The sequence below is a fragment of the Equus asinus genome, chromosome 1 (genome assembly GCF_041296235.1).
Source record: "Equus asinus isolate D_3611 breed Donkey chromosome 1, EquAss-T2T_v2, whole genome shotgun sequence".
Classification (NCBI taxonomy): Eukaryota; Metazoa; Chordata; class Mammalia; order Perissodactyla; family Equidae; genus Equus; species Equus asinus.
In genome coordinates, this window is record NC_091790.1 from 160195320 (window position 1) to 160214095 (window position 18776).

The following is an 18776-nucleotide window of genomic DNA, read 5'->3' on the forward strand; positions in this document are numbered from 1 at the left end:
CAATGTCAAGTTCTTAGAATTTATTTATAAGCATATTAATATAATAATCAGTGTATACCATAATTGTATATATTTAAGTTGACTCCATTTTTTGTTATTATGAATAGTATTGCAGGAAATACTTTTTTTTAGCAATTGTAGTCTCCATTTTGGATATTTTTTCTAAAAGATAGGTTCCTAAAAGGGAATTCCTAGTACAAAGGGCAAGAATATTTTTAAGGCTCTTGGTCACAAGAGTTTAGGTTTTAATCATTCAACTGACTGGTCACCAGAAGGGCCAGCTTTAGTACCGGTGAGCCTCTTCTGACACTGATTCTTACATGTTCCTGGGGTGGTGAAAAAAACAATGTTTAGATTCAGAGTGATCTGAGTTCGAATCCTGCCCTCCCCACCCACTTCTGTATAACTTCATGCTGGTGAAGTTTTTTTTTTTTCCTAATGTTCTTGAACCTTGCTTTCTTGTTTGACCAATGGAGATGATAATACTAACACCTTTCACATAGGATTGTTGTGACTATTAGAGAATGTGCCCGAAGTGCTTTGATGTAGCTAGGGCTCAGCAGCGTTCTTTCCTTTCCTTCTGTCTTGCCATGTGGATGGGCAGCTTTTCATCCAGGAGAAGGGCAGCAGCCCCTGTGGCCCCTTAGCTGCTTTAGTCTGCTTGTGGGAGCAGGTAAATCCGAGTGGGTCCTGGTACTGAGGAAGGGAAGACCAGAAAGGGGGCAGAGGGAGGCTAGGAAAGGAGAAAGGAAGCTGGGCGGGAGCTGGAGGGCAGGAGCACTGATGGCCGGTGATGGATGGTCCCAGCTGCTGCGTCCGGGTGCCCTCGCCTGCTGCAGAACAGTGAACTTGAGGCCGGGAATGGATGCTCGTCTGGCCTCTTTCCTTGTGTCTTTGGACCTGAAACTTAGTTTTCCGTGAATGAAATGAGGGTAATTTCTGCTTCAGGCTGACTGGGGGGAAGAGAAGGAGGTTGTAATGTGAACATCTTGGCACAGGTAATAGTGGTGCGGTTGTCATCATTTCAAGAAGCTGAGTAAAGAGTGGAACACCTGCGCTGATCTGCCAAGAGAGTGGGTTGTTAATGGCCAAATGAGTCATAGAAAAAAGTATTGGTGAAGGAGAGTGAGCTCCCGCAGAGGTCACAGGGAAGGTCTGATGAAGCAGGTAGGATTTGAATTGACCTGGTGGGTCTGATGGACTTAGATTGCCTGGAAGGAGAAACGAGGATCTGCAATGCAGGGGACCAGCGTGAGCAGAAACACGGGGGCAGGAACAAGCCCCCGACAGCTAGTTCATCTAGCCTTCCTCTGAGCCCACACCTACAGACAGTCCTTGCCTTTCTTAGGACTCTGTTGTGGCTCCCCTTCCTTGGGCTGTACCATCTGCTGATGAGGGTTGTCCTCATCATTAATTTTATCACAGCAGTTAACATTTATTGAGCCCTTACTGCATGCCACTTGACTTAAATCAACTCATTTAACCCTCTCAACAACCCTAGGAGGTGTGTGTACTATTATGATTCCCATTTTACAGATGAGGAAACTGAGGCATAGAGGTTGTCTTATTATCCCAGCGGGAGAACTGGGATTCATTCCCACACAGGTTGGCTCCAGAGGCTGCCTGTTTACTCCCCATATCATATGACATTCAAAGATCCCAGTACGTTGCCTCTCACAGAAGGTTATAGCATCTGCCATCCCCATTCCTATGTCTGAATACACGATCTTCTCTGTAAGGGACCAGTGGGGGAAAGCTAAATCCACCCCCAGCACCCCCTGCGAGATCACCCACCACGGAGCTTTCCAGCAGGAGCCAGCAGGCCCCAGCCTGGACTCCGACACAGCAGTCCAGCGGTCAGCTGCGGAACGGAACCCTGCGCATCATCGGTAAGCTGGGCCCACCGTCCGCTGTGCTGGCTGCCAGTGAGGAAGTGGTTTCCCCTGGCGCCTGGAGGGAGTTTGCTCGCCCACAGTGCTGTCATTTCAGGGCACTTGCTTTGCAAGAACAGGGGCATCACTGTATCACAGAACAACTTACTGGTTGTGTTAAATAGAGTTTCTCTTGAGGTGTTCTGGGAGGTTCCAGAACCCACTCTTCAGCCTTCTGATTGAGATTAGAGAGGGGGAAGAAAACCAACATTTCAACTGTGTGTGTATGTCTGTCTGTCTGTCTGCCTTCATGGAGAAATCCATGCATAAGCCTGAAAGAATAGAGTGATGTGGACAGGTGAAAGGATGGACGGAAGGCCCACCAGGTAGGGGGACAATTAGGGCAAAAGTATGAAGACAAGAAGGAAAGTCACCTAGGGTCAGATGTGACCAAAAAAATCTTTGGATCCCTTCGTGGGCTGAACTACTGTCAGATTCAAAGTCTACATCACAAAGCAGGGACTCAGCCTGCAAGAGGGCCACGAGACCCCTCTCCTCTTGCCATCAGGAGCTCAGGGCAGAACCCGTTTCCTTTGGGGAGCCCTGATGCCCAGTGGCACACAGGCCAGGCCCCTTCCCATCAGCCAAGCTGAGGACTCCTGTTCTGCCCACCCCTCCCTACCCAAACCCTTCCCAGGAGCCCAGGAGGGGCTTCAGGCCACGAGGACTTCACTGGTCCCTTGTTGCTGCCAAGTTCCCCACCTCTGACTCTGGACCCTGGATAGCCCTGGGGTGCTTCTGCTCCCTTTAGAAGCTTCCTTAAGATGTTGGTTGAAGTAAGTTGGGTAGGTGATGGGGAGAGTCTGTTGATTTCACTTCTCCTGTTGATTTCACTTGATTCCTCTTGTCTCAGCTAAACAGTAAAAACTGAGAGGTGGATGGACATCTCAGTGGGGGACTAGCCCTGCCATTAAAACCTGTGCACTGGGCAGGCAAACCTTTGTGCTCCTGGAAATTGCCAAAACTCGGATCATCACAGTAACCTCAGTAACTTTGCATTTCCTGTGTGTGCAGATGACTTTGAGTCTAAATTCACGTTCCATTCTGTGGAAGACTTTCCTCCTCCGGATGAGTATAAACCATGCCAGAAGATTTACCCCAGCAAGATCCCCAGAAGTAAGTACCGCCTTGGTAAGCCTGCTGGTTTTCCCTGACCCTCTAGAATTAGGTGTTTGGGGTGCACTGATTGGCCACAGACTGTCTGAAGGATGGAGTCATGATTTCACTGTGCTACTGCGAGGATACAGTGCTATTCATACTCCTAGAAGTTTCAAAACATTTATCTGTCCCAATCCCCAAGAATTCGTTTAGAGGCCTTTTATGGAACACCAGGGTTAATTGTTTGGCAGCCGGCTTGGGTGTCTGAATTTACCTCTTGTCCCTCCCTCCCCTGGGCTTTTGACTAGGGGGCTAAACACCCCAAGACGACAGCACAATGGGATACAGGAGCTTTGCCTTAACAGTTGGGGAAGAGCCTGAAAACCCCCAATTCAGAACTCTGGCAGACGGTGAAATGGAGAATGCCCTTAGGCCAGTGGTTCTCAACCTCGGCTCCACCTTAGAATGACCTAGAGAGCTTTCAAAAATCCTGAAGGCCAGCCTGCACCTAGACCAACTAAATGAGAATATCAGGGTGGGACCCGGGTGTCAGTATTTTGAAAGCTGCCAGGTGATTCCAGCGTCCAGTGAAGGGTAAGAGTCTCAGCCCCGGAAGAGCCTGCCGCCTCCTGTTTCCTGTGGGGCCCGACTCCAGGAGAGGCCCTCCCTTGGCTTACCTGTTCAGCCCTAAGTGTGGAAGAGGAAGAGCCTGGCTGGCCTGCCCCTGAGGGCCAAAAGGGCAGGGAGGCAAGTGCTTTAGGGACACAGGAAGCAGAGGAAAGCAAGGTGGGGGGTTGACCACACAGTGATGCTGCCTGTTAATCAACAGGAGCTGGTTGTTGTCCGGTGCTGAACAAGTCCGATTGGGTAGGAGCTGGTAAGAGGGGAACAGAGTCACAAGCTGGGGTGAGGGTCGGATGTGTTTCCCACCCCACAACCTGACTAAGACCTCCAATCCCAGACATTTGTGGACCAGCATGGGAAATCATCATGCCCAGGGTTAGCGTAAGACGAGGAACTAGGCTCTTTGACCCTCTTTCCCCCTCTCAAAGGGACCTTGGTGACGTCCCTTCTCCAGGGTTCAGCTTCCTGCAGAGGAGACCAAGCCTGCTCTCTGCTCAGGTCAGGGGTCCTCTTGGGACCAGCCTGGGAAGATCTTTCTCTGCTGCTCTGTGGGATTGCACATTTAGAGAAGTGACCTTGTGTGCTTTTAAAATAGTATGTAAACACTACTTCTCTGAATAAAGAGAGAAAGGAGCAGGATAAAGATGGACGGAGGAAAATCACTCCCACCTGGCATTTAAATAGACCTTGAAGACGTGGTGATGGGAGGAGACAGGTGCTGTGTCAGTTCAGCAGACTCACGTGAACTGCCCACAATGCACCAGGCCCCAGGCTGGCGCCAGAGACCACAAAGTGTAAGAAACAGGGTTCCCACCATCAAGCACCTACCGTGCACATCCTGAGAGAGAAGTGTGAGAAATTAGCTCCGTCAAAATGGAGTGTCTCAATCATTGTTTAAAGAGCTAAGGGCACCATGGTGGGTGTGAGAGTGGAGGTGGAGGGTGGAGGCCTGAGGCATAGAGAGTGGGTGGAAGGGCGTTCCCAGCTGAGCACAGCATCAGCCTGGAGAGAGGCACAACAGTGCTTCGGGCGTTTAGGAGCTGTGAGCGAGTCCCACATGGTGTGTAAAGGCATTAGGTGCCTGGCTGGGGATAAGACCTCACAGGCTGCCAGAGAGGTTAGGTTTGGTGGGACAGAGTGTCCCCATCATGTGAAATGTTCACAGGAGTCAGACAGATGAGGATCTGTCAGTGTTTTGATCGGAGGACACGGCTTAGGTGTGCAGTAATAGCAGACCCCCTAATACTATGCTCTGAACGAGGCTCACTGACTCACCCGGGCAGAGGGCCTTACAGGTGAGGAGACGGAGGCTGGCCTCCCCCTGCAGCACACAGCCTGCCTCACAAAGCTCTCTGAATGGCCAGGATTGCAGAGCAGAATACTCCTCCGTAAACAGGCAGCTGGATTTCAAAGAGAGGACCCAGGAGGGGCCAGGCTGCACATGGCTAGTTCCATCTCCTCAATTCACCAGAAAAGAGGGCAGAGAGAGGCCAGGCGTGTTACCCTACCAGAGGTGCCTCCATGTGAAAAGAAGAGGACAAGATGTGTTCCCTCCTAAGACATCCCTTCTAAGGCATTGGAACTTGTACCTATAAGCAGAGACGAACTGTCAGTAAAATACTGGCATTATTTACTTACTGGCAGTACAGGGAGCGACACTGTCGGGGACCACCTCAGCTGTTCCTGGCCCTGTTCTAAGTGCTCTGCATGTCTTATCATAAGTCCTTGATGTAGAAAGTTTATGTGTAGGGAAAAGGAGGTCCAGAGAGGCCAAGTGACTTGCCTAAGACCTCACAGCAAGTTAGAGGCAGGGCCAGGAATTTGAAACCCAGATATGTCTCAGCCAGATCCAGTGCTGCTTCCACTGGGCCCTGGTGAACTCTGAGCAGGGATGTGAATAGATCTAGGTTGAGACAGATAACGGGTGGTTTGATCAGAGGAGGTAGAGACCAAGGGCAGGGAAGCTGTTGGAAGGCTTTTGAAAGGGTTGATGGGAGGGAGGATGGATGGGGGTGAGGGTGGCCGCCGCTTGGGGATGCAGGTCATGAGAGGAACAAGGAGAGGGCAGGAGCCACAGACCCTTGAGGAGCTGCCTGGGCCTGGATGGATGATGTGGCACCAAGAAGGATCAGGAGGGGGACTGGTTTCAGGAGGAGGCAACGAGATTTCTATCAATCATGGTGAGTTGAGGTGCCAGGAGGGCTGCAGGGGGGAGATGTCCTGGGGCAGGTGGAGCACGGGGTCCACAGGTCTGAGGCTGAAGGATCAGGTCAGGAGTGGGGACTAGATGTGCTGGTTTGGAGATGGAAATAAAGACCAGGGAAGGGCCTAACAGATAGCTGGGGGAGGGGGTGGAGTAAGGAATTCTTTTTGCTGTACTGTCACCAAGTTGTAAATCAGGAGTGTATAGTCTTGATTCATTAGTCTTGTTTGTGGTGTTGGAATAACTATGCTCTTGGAAAATACACACTTCCAGAATCACGGTTACTGCCTCATTCAGGCTCATTCCCTTTCCCTAAGCTGGGGTTTGCTAACTGGCCACCTTTGTGCACAGTCCCCTCTGCCCTCTGTTACACCCAGACTGCAATAGGTGAATATGACCACATGGCCCCTGGAGGCTTTTCAGTTGGTGACCCCGATCCTAAACCAGAAATCTGTAAACGTTTTCTCTCAAGGGCCAGAGATGACATTTTGAGGCTCTGCAGGCCATATGGTCTCTGTCACAGCTCCTCAGTTCTGTTTTTAACATGAAAGCAGCCATAGACAATATGTGAGTGAATGGGCACGGCTGTCTTCCGGTAAAACTTTATTCATGAAAACTAGTACTGCCTGGATTCAGTCTGCTGGCCATATTTTGCTTGTCTCTGCCCTAAACCATTCTAGAAAAGCAGATTCTTAAAAATCTCTCTCTGTTATACAGCCTTTCTCAGTAAGGGAAACCTTCAACCTTCAGACTTGGTAAATTCTAAAGTTAGCTGCATTTTGAGCCCGTGGTGTGCAGTCTCATCCTTGAGAATAGAGGAAAAGCTGTGCCCCACACAGCTCCCCAAGGGGGTGCGGCTGGCAGTCTGTGCTGTGTCCCTCTCATCTCAGAGGAATGTTCAAATCAGTGCCCACACCAAACGAATAATCTTGTGATGCTCAGGAGGCTACACTTAAAAAAAAAAGAAAGAAAGGAAGAAAATCTATTAAATGAACTGACATCCTCCAGACCAGAAAGGGCAGTTGCAATTTCAAAAATAAGATGTGGTTTTAGCTTGATGTGGCATTGGCAGACATACACTACTTCAGGAGCCTCCCAGCACAGTCACATTAGCATGTGCCTACCATCCCTGCGAACCACAGGGTAGAACCTTGTTAATTACATTAGTGTGCGTCGCATGTGGGTCATGCCTGTCTGATTCCATTTCTCCTTACAATTTTCCTCCTGCTCACCACTGACCTGGTTCCCCGAGATTAGAGTTCTTCGTGGTCTAGGAGACAATGTTGGCTCTGTCAGATGAGTGTGTTTTCACACACCTTGGTAGCAGTTCTGGCTGTCTCTCTCCTCACGCTTGCTGGCTTTCTCTCTCTCTCTCCGACCCACATGCAGCACACAAATTCCCTAATGCTTGGCCACTCCAGTTGCCATCTTCACTGTCTCCACTCCGCAATATTAACTATTTTCTTTCTTTGATAGGATGATTCTGCCTAGTTTTTAAAATGTTTTTTAAATGCATTAGGTTCCTCAGTAAGTTAAACATAGAATTACTATATGTCTCATCAGTTCCACTCCTGGGTATATATCCAAAATAATTGAAAATAGGCATTCAAACAAGTGCTCACAAATACTCACAGCAGCAGTATTTACAGTGGCCAGAAGGTGGAAACAACCCAGTGTCCATCAACTGATGAATGGATAAACAAAATGTGGTATAGCCATGCAATGGAATATTATTAGACAATAAAAAGGAGTGAAGCACTGGTACATGCTACAACGTGGATGAACCCTGAAAACATTATGTAAGTGAAAGAAGCCATTCACAAAAGGTCACATATTGTATGATTTCATTCATATAAAATATCCAAAATAGGCAAATCCATAGAGACAGGAAGTAGATTTGGCAGTTGCCAGGGGCTGGGGATATGGAGAGTGGGGACGGACTGCTGATGGGTACAGGTTTCCTTTTGGGATAACGAACATGTTCTGAAACTAGATAGAGGTGACGGTTGCACAACATTGTGAATGTACTAAATGTTATTAATGGTAAATTTTATGTTATGTGTGTTTACCACAATAAAAAACAGCAAGGGGGAAAAAACCCTTTCAGTAGGCATCTCTGGGGAAAAAATGCTTAGGTCACAAATATTTATTAGCATAATGATGGTGGAAAGAGTGAAAGGGCCTACCATTGAGGCCCTCACCCACTGGAGGGATTTAGATGGAGCAGTCCCCTGACAAGTCCTCAAGAAATGCACATTTTAGTGGAGGAAGGGAGGAGAAACAGACACCCAGACAGCATTTCAGTCTGGTGTTCCCAGCAAAACCATCCTAATCACAGCCAGCTCAGTGGGAAAGTGGCTGGTTAGAAATTTGACTGTGTTTACATCCCAACTTTTTTTTTTTTTTTTACTTTTAATTGTGGTTTAAAAATACATAATATGAAACTTGCCATCTTAACCATTTTTAAGTGTACAGTTCAGCCGTGTTAAGTATATTCACCTTGTGTGCGACCAGTCTCCAGAACTTTCATCTTGCAAAACTGGAACTCTTAACCTATTAAACAATACTCCCCTTCTCCCCTCTCCCTAACCCCTGGCAAACACCGTTCTGCTTTCTGGCTCTATGAGTTTGACTACTCTTGGTACCTCATATAAGTGGAATCACACAATATTTGACTTTTTGAGGCTGGCTTTTTTCACTTTGCATGATGTCTTCAAGGGTCATCTATGTGGTAGCATGGGTCAGAATTTCTTCCTTTTTAAGGCCGAGTCATATTCCATTGTATGTAGATGCAACATTTTGTTTATCCATTCCTGCAGTAATGGACACTTGGGTTGCTTCCGCCCTTTGGCTATTGTGAATAGTGCTGCTGTGAACACGAGTGTACAAACATCTCTTTGAGACCCTGCTTTCAATTCTTTTGTGTATATACCCAGAAGTGGAATTGCTGGATCCTATGGTAATTCTATTTTTAATTCTTTGAGGAGCCACCATACTGTTTTGTATTTTCTATTCCCACCATTTTGCCTTCCCATCAGCAGTGCCCAAAGGTTTCAGTTTCGTCACGTCCTTGCCAACACTGTTATTGGCGCCACTTGTTATTTTCTAGGTCTCGTTTTGTTTTGTTTTATAGTAGCCATCTTATTGGGTGTGAAGTGGTATCTCATTGTGGTCTGGCTTCTGTTTTAGAATAGTGTTACTTTACACTTAGAGCAAAGCCAGCCACCATTATTTCCATCAGCAGAGAAACTTCTCCACCAGGCACTACACTAACTTCCAACAGTACTGGGGGGTCTGTGTCATAAAATCAAAGGATTAATTGTCTCAAGACTGAGAGAATCAGTAGACACTGCCAGTGGCAGAGTATTTATTTCCACCCATGTGGAGGGCAGTTGAACATAAGGACCTCTGCCCTTGGCGTACACTAGCCCTGCCTGATTATTTCTGTTGACCGCATCCCTTCATAAGCTGCCTTCCAGCATCCCACTCTCTTACCACTAGTCCTGTCTTTGCAGGTTACTCCTTTATTCCTCTGAACCCACAAAGGTGCTGCAATATCTATAAAATATCTCCTGACCTGCTGTGGCCCCTGGAGCATTTCTCTGCCCCTCTTATAGCCAACACCACCATCTCCACTTCCTCTCCTCCTGTCCTCCCAGGCATGTCCCCACCTTGCCATGGAAAGAGCCCTAGCAAGGCCACCAGTGGAGCTCCATGTTGCCCAATCCAGTGGTCAGAGGCATTGGCCGCAGTCCATCACTCCCTCCTTCTGGACCACTTCTTCGCTTAGATTTTCAGACAGCCCCCTCCCTCCTCTCCTTCCCCCACTCACTCACTGCTCCTCCATTTGTTGTTACACCAAAAACTTGGAGTCATCTTTGGCTTCTTTCTTTCTCTTCTCCCACATCCAAGTTAAGAGTCAACTCTGGGGCCTCCTCCTTGGGAATGCGCCCCCAATCTGATCTCTCTCACCTCCTCGGCCACTCTTACCCTGGCCCAAGCCACTGTCATTTCTCACCTGGACGCTGCAGGAACCCGCCAGTGGGCATCCCTGCTTCACACTGCAGCCCGAGTGATTCGTCTGAAGCCCAAGTGCAGTCAGGCCGCCCTCTGCTCAGAATCCTCCAGTGAATTCCTGTCTTGCTCCAAGTCAATTAGAAATTCGTATCCTGGCTCATAAGACCTACGTGAACTGCCACCACCACCGCCGCTCTCCCTCTCCTCCGTTTGCTTCCACAACACAGACCGCCTGCAATTTGTAGATTGTTCCAAGCATACTCCCATGTCGGGGGTCTTTGCACTTGCTGTTCCTTCGGTGGGACACTTTGCCCAGAAATCCGTGAGCCTCACTCCCTGCCTCCTTTGGGCCTTTGATCAAGTGGGACCTTATCAGAGAGGTCTTCCCTGATCCCTCTCTGTAAAATAGCAGCCCTTCCTGCCGCATCGTTTTTGTTCTCTTCACACTGCCTTGTCCTTTTCTTTAAAGCACTTAACACCTCCTGACATAGCATGTATTTACCTGCCTCCTGTCTGTCTCCCCCAGTACAGTGTAAGGTCCTGGAGGGCAGGGACGGCATCAATTTTTATTCACTTATTTATTCTATTTATTCTATCTCCAGGTTCCAGAATGAGGCTAGGCACAGAGACATTCAATAAATGCTTGTTGAATCAATAAATAAAAATTCCACACCTATATACACTGCTAAGCCATTTACAGAATAAGAATTTGAAAACAGCACAAATCTCCAACAAGGAGGTTAAATAAAGTAAGGCAGAGCTGCAGGATGGACCATTAAAGTAGTTTTGTTGAGTATTTAGTGACACGGGAAAATGTTAACACTACCTTGAGAAGTAAAAACAAAACAAGAAAAAACCCCAATATACTAAAAGAACATAAAATAGAACCTAAGCTGAATTATAAAGGAAATGATTCTGTGGGGCCAGCCCAGTGACATAGTGGTTAAGTTCGTGCGCTCCGCTTCGGTGACCCAGGGTTCACAGGTTCGGATCCCAGGTGCCGACCTACACACTGCTCTTCAAGCCATGCTGTGGTGGCATCCCATATACAAAGTAGAGGAAGATGGGTATGGACATTAGCTCAGGGACTGTCTTCCTCAAGCAAAAAAAGGAAAATTGGCAACAGATGTTAGCTCAGGGCCAACTTCCTCGCAAAAAAAAAGAAAGAAAGAAATGATTCTGTGAATTCTGTGCGGCGAGGGAAAAGGAGAAGCAGTTGACCAAATAAAGAGAAGAGAGAAGAAACTAGAAATACATACACTAAAGGGTTAAAAGTGGTTATTACTCAGTGGTGGAATTCTGGGTGATTTTTATTTTCTTTATGCTTCACTATTTTGTCCAAGTTCTCTATAATAAATATGTATTACCCTTTTTTTTTTTTTGAGGAAGACTAGCCCTGAGCTAACATCTGCCACCAATCCTCCTCTTTTTGCTGAGGAAGACTGGCCCTGAGCTAACATCCGTGCCCATCTTCCTCTACTTTATATGTGGGACGCCTGCCACAGCATGGCTTGATAAGTTGTGCCTGGGTCTACACCCAGGATCTGAAGAGGCTATCCCGGGCCACCAAAGCAGAACGTGAGAACTTAACTGCTGCGCCACTAGGCTGGCCCCCTACATTGCTTTTAGCAATCATTAAAACTAATTTTGAAATTCCAAATTATCGGGAGAGAGAATATGCTTAGCCCACTCCTGGTCTGAGCACCTGTGGAGGGAGAAGCGAGGCCCCATGGGGTGTAGGATGACCCCTCAGTTCTCTACAAGGGGGATGTCGTCGAGGAAGAAGTGATGGGTCTCTCATACCAGCCTCAGCTATGACAGTGACAGTGGGGAAGGAGAGGAGAGGCCAGCTATGCCATTTCTAGGTTTAGATCTGGCAGATACTAGAATTATCATTTCCAGTGACACCTGTCATTTCCTTTAGTTAGAGACTGTGAGAGGCCTCCGGTGTTGGAACAGGAAAGGCCCTTTGAGGTCATCCAGCCCACTTGCTTCATGTACAGCTGAAGAAACTGAGGCAGAAGTGAAGTGACCTGCCCCTGGTCACAGCTGGTGGCAAACCTGGGGCTTGAGCTCCATGTCTGGTATTCTCTGCACCACGCCTGGCTCCCTCCCCACCCTATGCCATGTGGACCGTGCCTTGGAGACACGGTGTTGATGATATCTGCTTCTCCCGGGAGTCCCCCCTCTCTCCTCACGCACCTTTGCAGCCCCAGGAATTGTGCTCCAAGGCTGGTAGGCGTTCTGGGAGGCTCTCAAAGACACCCGGCGGTAACGGCCGGCCAAGTTTGTAAATCCTTTCTGGACATTCTCCAGATCCTGCAGTGTTCATCCTCTTGTTGGTTGGCTATAAAATGGATTTTTTTTTCCTGACATGAAAATACTTTGGAGCCTGGAGAAAGATACAAGGCTGGCTTGGTTTACAAATGACAAAAAATAAAGTTGGAAGCCAGCTTGGCCCTCAGGCCTCTGTTCCTTCAGCCCAAGCACAGACTTTCTTTTTAAGCTCCGCAGTTCTGAGAAGTCTTTCACGTCAGGGCTGGTCTGTGGGAGCAGCTCCCGCAACACAGCTGTGTTAATAAGTGGGGGAGGAGCAGCCCACTCTCCGGGGGTGGAGGTGACGGCAGGGGTCACTCAAGCAGCTCCAAGTACAGTACATACGTGGGATTGGGTAGGGATGTAAAAAGTATCTCTTACTATGAGTCGTGGTACCAAAAGTTTGAAAACCATTGTTTTAGTGAATCTGAAATACTCTGTGTTTTATAAGTTATAGAGGACCCTTCTGTGTGAAAAACTGTACCTTACCGTAAAAGATTCTTAAGATGACATATGTTCACTGTAGAAAACTTGAAAAGTATTTTTTTTTAAAGCTTTTATTTTTCCTTTTTCTCCCCAAAGCCCCCTGGTACATAGTTGTATATTTTAGTTGTGGGTCCTTCTAGTTGTGCCTTGTGGGACGCCGCCTCAGCGTGGCCTGCCAAGCAGTGCCATGTCCGCGCCCAGGATCCAAACCAGCAAAACCCTGGGCCACCGCAGCAGAGTGCGTGAACTTAACCACTTGGTCACCGGGCTGACCCCTTGAAAAGTATTTTTTAAGAGATTTTAAAAAAATAGTAAATCCAGGAGGAATGAATTCAGTATATTATTTACATTTTTTACGAATTTTAAAAATAGTCGAAGTCATCCTATTTATATAGTTTCTAGGCTATTTTTTTCTACATTTCAAACATCACCCCAAATTATTTGAGCCTTTGTAAACATTCACACGGCTGCTTAGTACTCCATTAAATGAGAATACACCCTAGATTTCCTAAACACTTTTGCTGAGCACAGGTTATTATCAGGTTTCCACTATTATAAAGAATCTGTGATGAATATTTCTCCTTTTCGCGGTACTTCCTAAGTAGCACAGCAGCCTGAATTGTCTGGAGGGCTTTGGGACGCGGCTCTTTAATTCCCAGTCTGTGACAGAAGCAGGACAGAAAAGTCTTGTGTCAAATGCAGCTGAGACAGACATACCAGGGACTCCACTGAGAACCCTGACTCACAGGGAAAGTTCTAGAACACCTGGGAATGTGGATTTAAAACTTGGCTACACCAACCGAACCATATATCTGGCACTATACACATATGTGTAAGTAAATGCCAAAGAGAAAAAAAAAATCTGAAGGAATATACACCGGACTTTTAGCAGAGGTGACTCTGGGAGAGAAATTGGGATTAGAAGGAGGGGCGGGCAGAGAAGAGACACTTTTGGTTATTTTTTTTCTATCATCTATATTCTTTGAATTTTTAACTACTAGACTATATTTATATGTAACTTTAATATTTAAACATAATATATTTGAGAGAATGAGTGGGCTCCTCACGGCATCATGGAACAGAGCCTGGTTTATGTCGCTATACTTATCTTTTATGGTACATGGCACATTCAGGGGACTGGACAGATGAGCGACTCTGGGGATGGTGGTTTGTTTGGAGCTAAGAAGCTCTCACATGCATTTAGATGATGAGCTTTCATAACTTATTCTCCTCCCAGTATATTGGGCGTGACACCCGTGTATCCACAGTCTTTGACTTAGAAGCGGTGGGTGGAAACACATGGTCCAGGGCCAGGAGCCTGAAGGTTTCAGGTTGGCGGGCTCGTGTTTCCCTTGGTCCCTCTAAGTGCCCATCGGTGTAGCCAGAGCTCCTCCGTGAAGCGCACAGTGGTCCCTGGGCCAGTAGATGATGAGATGGTTCCTGTTTCTTTCAGGCCGTACACCTGGTCCCTGGCTCCACGCCCAGCCGGCCGGGCAGGGCTCCGATGACATCAAGGGCAGAAACTCTCAGGTAACACGTCCCGCGGGTCTCTGAATGTAGACCAGGAATTCTCAGGGAGCCCAGAAATGTTGAGGGTGTACTTTCTCCTTAACAGCTTTACATTTTCCTCAGGCTCTTTTACCTCAGGGAGAGCCATTTGGTGTCCCTTTGTTCCCTGCTGGAGTGAAACACTGGAAATTCCAAAATCTGAAGAGTGAAAGGGGGGTTTCCCTGGAATCACCCCCGTGACATACAGAGAAGTTTGACAACCCAGAGCCCCTTTGGAATCACTCTGCCACAGTCACCCCCTTCAGTCCCCATTCATTCTTCCCTCGTTAGGATGGCATGAGAAACCTGAGAGAAAAATCCTGTAATGTGTATAAAACATAATTCAGTGTCCACTCTCATCTGTAGAATACATGCACTCTTGGGTTTTTTCCTCCCCCATCAACATTATGATGAATTTTGGTCAAATGTAGTCACAATTCAAGTTCTGGTGGCTAGAGGAAAGCTGGGAAAGGAAGCAGATGGGTGCTTGGGTGGTAAGACAGTCTTTGAGAAAATGCCCTCATTCTCACGCAAGGCAGCTTGGGCCGAGTGTTGCCCGACCTAAGAGGAGATGACGTCTCCTACCGCACACAACAGCGCCTCATCTTTAAAGGCGCTTTGTTTCTTTGAAAACACGCATTCAGTGCTACCCTGGCCGCCTCCTGTTTCAGAGCTCTGGGTGACAGAGGGTGGCCTGCTGTTAAATTGGGTCTTAGCTGTGTGGAACCTCAAAGAAAGAGACGTGGGAAGGAAGGAGCTAGGTTCCTGGAAGCTGGGATGAGTTCCTTGAAGGAGGACAGCATCTCCTCCCTTTTCTGACCACGGCTGATCCAAGAATTGCAAAAACCATTCTCAGATGATCACAGGCCCAAATTGGGCTGTATGAGTGCAGTTCAGGAAGAAGTATGTATGCAGAGGAAAAAAGAGGACAAGAAGGATACACACAGAATTGTTAGTAGGCATTCACTCTGGGAGATGATGGCTGATTTTTACTTTCTTCCTAGTGTGTTTCTGCAATTTCTGAATTTTCTACAATGAAGACATTACTCCTGTGGTCAGAAAAATATAGTAATAATCAAAATAATAGTCCCTACGTTATATAGCTCTTTACATGTTTCAGATAACCTGCATATGTTATCTCATTTGATCCTTTTAGTAACCCTGGGATTTAAGCTGCAGAGATTCCTTTAAAGCTGTTTTTTCAGACGAGAAAACTGAGCTCCAAGGAATTAAGGAGCTTGCCCAAGGTCACACGCCCAATCTCTGACTCCTTGTCCAGTGCTCCGTCGGCTATACCTCACTGCTTTTCCTGGCGTGGTAGAAGTGCCAGGGCAGGGGTCACCCTCACCTTCAAATGTGGCAAGCACAATCGAACATTGTGCGATGTCTGATCCCTGGCCTCGTGGCAGGCACACACCTAAATCGCCCAAGCTCATGAGAGTCTAGTCAAGGATGGACTGTCAAGTCTCTTGAGCATCCCACAGTCAAGAAGATCTTCTTTAGGTCCCCCATCTGAATCATTTTCATGTCATTACGACAAAAAGCAATCACCCAGAGAAGTCACGAGGTTCCAGACATAACAGACAGTGCCCCAGGGGTGCTCTTTTCTTATGGATACAGGCCCAATTGGTCCCTGCACAGGTGGGAGCCCTGGGCTGGAAATCTGAAGGCTTGGGGCCCTTTTTCTCCTTTTCATTATATGTCTTGGGGTCTCCGACATGTTCTTTGCTTTTCCTGAGCTTCCTATCAAGTGAATTGCTGGTGCTTGGTCCTAGAAATGTTTATAAGGTGGCCTTAGGTCCCCACATGCCACAAACTACATATCCCATTTCATCCCTTTTCCACCCACCACCCAATGGGTAAAAGCTCCTTGCATGTGCTGGGACCCTCAGGCCCTGGCAGCCTTGCGTGAATGAGGGAGAGCTGTGGTGCCCAGCCCTAGGGTGGGCTGTCTGTGGAATGAGTCTTCTGGCCCCACCTAGTAATGCTGTCGTGTTTCCACAGTTATCTCTAAAGACACTTCGGTGAGAAGACGGATGGTGCTGAGGTCCTGTGGGCCACCTAAGGGTCCACACCGCGGGCTGAGCATCCCCAGGAGAGCGTGTCTGACCTCACCATACTCAAGTTGTAATTCATTCGACATTCAGGCTCTGAATGGAGCATTTATTTATTGTAAATACGTGGTTTGCACAAGCTTTAAATCAATATTATAGTTGACTTTTGAGTAATTTAAAAAAAAATCCATACGCACCATTTCAACATTTTTTAAAATGCATCTTGACATTCGTCTGTCAGTCCAGATAGAGCCCTGTCCCCACCCCATAGAGTCCATTCCATGACTGTAAATATGCGTGCGAGCTGGCTCTTCCTAGATTCTGAATCGTTTTTAGAAGAACCCTTAGTTTGCAGATAGTTCTAACGTCATAGTATCCACAACGGCTTCTTATTGGCATGATTTTATATTCTCATCACACCAACTGCAAAATCAAACCAAATAATGCCTTACAAACGCAGCTCAGAGAGAGTAGTGTGTCCCCACACCCAGACAATACCACGCAGCCTCCAGTGAACGAGATGCCACATCTCGCTTCCGATTTGCAGTACAGGGATTTTTTTTGCTGCCTAATGTAAATGTAAATATAACACAAAATAAAGGCAAGAGTGGGCTTGGCCCCTCCAGTGCCGACCACAGGGCCCCTTTTGTAACTGAATGGGCCTACAAGTAGCCAATGCTCTGACTGTTTACAGTGCCCCTTGTGCCCAAGCCACCGTGACTTTCCTCCTGGCCCCTCCAAGCTCCCAGCCCCATCTGGTAGTGAGGGTGAGGCGACATGAGCTTTATGAGATTTCAGTATTTTCCCTGCAAGTTAGAAACATACATAACTCATTATTATAGCAAATTACTAATTCTATCTCAGAGGTCTTTTTTTTTCTCCCCTAAATGCAGGATTTTTATGTAAACTATGACATGAAAAAATGTAGACCGAAAGGTATTATGAAATATCTGCCTCAAGTATCTGGTGCCCCACCCCCACCCTGAGGAAACCTGGAACCACCTATCCGGCAAAACCTAGCTCCTTTCTGAGAACTGGTCCAAGAGCTCCCGTGCCCTGTGGCGGGCACCTCTCTGTGGAGGGAGAACTGTGTGAGCTTAGCCACCCCTGAAAGTGAACCGGTCAGGACAGGCTGGACTGCAGCTTCACTCCTTCTCTCGAGCTTCGGTGAGGGAATGGACGTGTGCTTTTGCTTCCCGCCTGACCCCAGATGCTCCCATCCTTGGAGAGGAAGGTTGTGACAGAGGAAGGAGAAAAAGTAGAAGGAAACAGACAGATCTCTGGTCTCTGCTCAAAATAGCTTCAGATTAAAGGAAATCAGGGAGGAAGAGGCAGGAAGACCAGTGAAAAATAAGTTTCCTTTGAAACAACCCATGCGTGTGCTCACACCTCAAGGATATCATGCCCAGACCAAGCCATCCAAAATAGGTAGACGCTTGTTAGGAGGGTTTTGGTGAATGTACTGCAGACACCCAGCTGTTGTCAGGAGTAAAGACCAAGATGGTGGATGGTCTCCCACATTATTGTTGTGCTTTCTTTCTCATTCCAGATAGAAACAACTGAGCAGGTTAAGTTCCCTTCCCTGGGGAATAAATCATGCCAAATTGTAACAGCTAAATCAATGGGAAAGAAGCTTTTGCAGGTCATCAGCTCTGGGTTTAGCTAATTTGCTTTATTGGTTCTGGAAGGTTTCAGAAAGGTCAGAGTTTCTTTATTGTAACAGTATCCACTCCACCTCCCTCGAAGTTGCATAAAATAATTACAAAGTTTTAATTATCCTGATTAAGAAGGCCCTAGACAAAGGCAATGCCACCTTCAGAGTAGATTGCCTGCCCTGATGAGGTGTTGATACATTCATGTTTTGCACCACGGGGATGGAGATTAAAAATAAAACTATTCAAGGACAGAGAGAAGGAATGAGCAGAAACCAAAAATTGCAATTAGGGAGAAATCTCAGGACTCTGGCATCACACCCCTCCTAGACCCAGCCCTGAATTCATGCCCTCTGAACTCAGGCCGGGGCACCGAGTTCCCTCTGGCAGGACGAAGGCTTCGCCCCTCGCCCATCAGCTCGTGTGTAGAACGTCCGAGTCATGCGCCCCACATCCTTGCATATTCTCGCTCGTCTGAGACTCCCCCAACGTGTCCCATGTATTTTATATTTATTGATGTTCCATCTGCAGATTCATTTCTTTGTACCTAATAAACTTTAATAAGTGGAAATGCTTCTGGTTATTTCCTTGTTAAAACCCATCAGTGGTCACCAGTACCAATCTAAGCCCACCATGTTTAAGGATTAGGAGGGTTTCCAAGAATGACAGAGCTAAAAGGGTGTTGACAGGACCCAACACTTGCTGTAACACACTGTGTTAGAATCGAGACCTTTCTTTTTTGAGCTGACATTTCTGACTCAACAACAAAGTCATAGTTTAGTGATGTTTTCCTGGTTCTCATAGCTAACTAAATTAATGGGTATTTGGAAAAACCAACCAAGGGAAA

General features: G+C 47.2%; 1 protein-coding gene across 2 annotated transcripts in view; it reads left to right on the plus strand.

Moving 5' to 3' along the window:
• The window catches only part of WIPF3 (WAS/WASL interacting protein family member 3), a 90731-nt gene extending 72231 nt beyond the window's left edge, over positions 1–18500 (plus strand). For both annotated transcript variants that reach the window (XM_044765385.2, XM_070511300.1), the window contains exons 6-9: positions 1740–1889; positions 2946–3047; positions 14129–14205; positions 16228–18500. In XM_044765385.2, coding sequence (XP_044621320.2) covers positions 1740–1889; positions 2946–3047; positions 14129–14205; positions 16228–16251 — 353 coding nt within the window. In that variant the 3' untranslated portion in view covers positions 16252–18500. The remainder of the gene's footprint in view (positions 1–1739; positions 1890–2945; positions 3048–14128; positions 14206–16227) is intronic.
• The last annotated feature ends 276 nt before the right edge of the window (positions 18501–18776 follow it).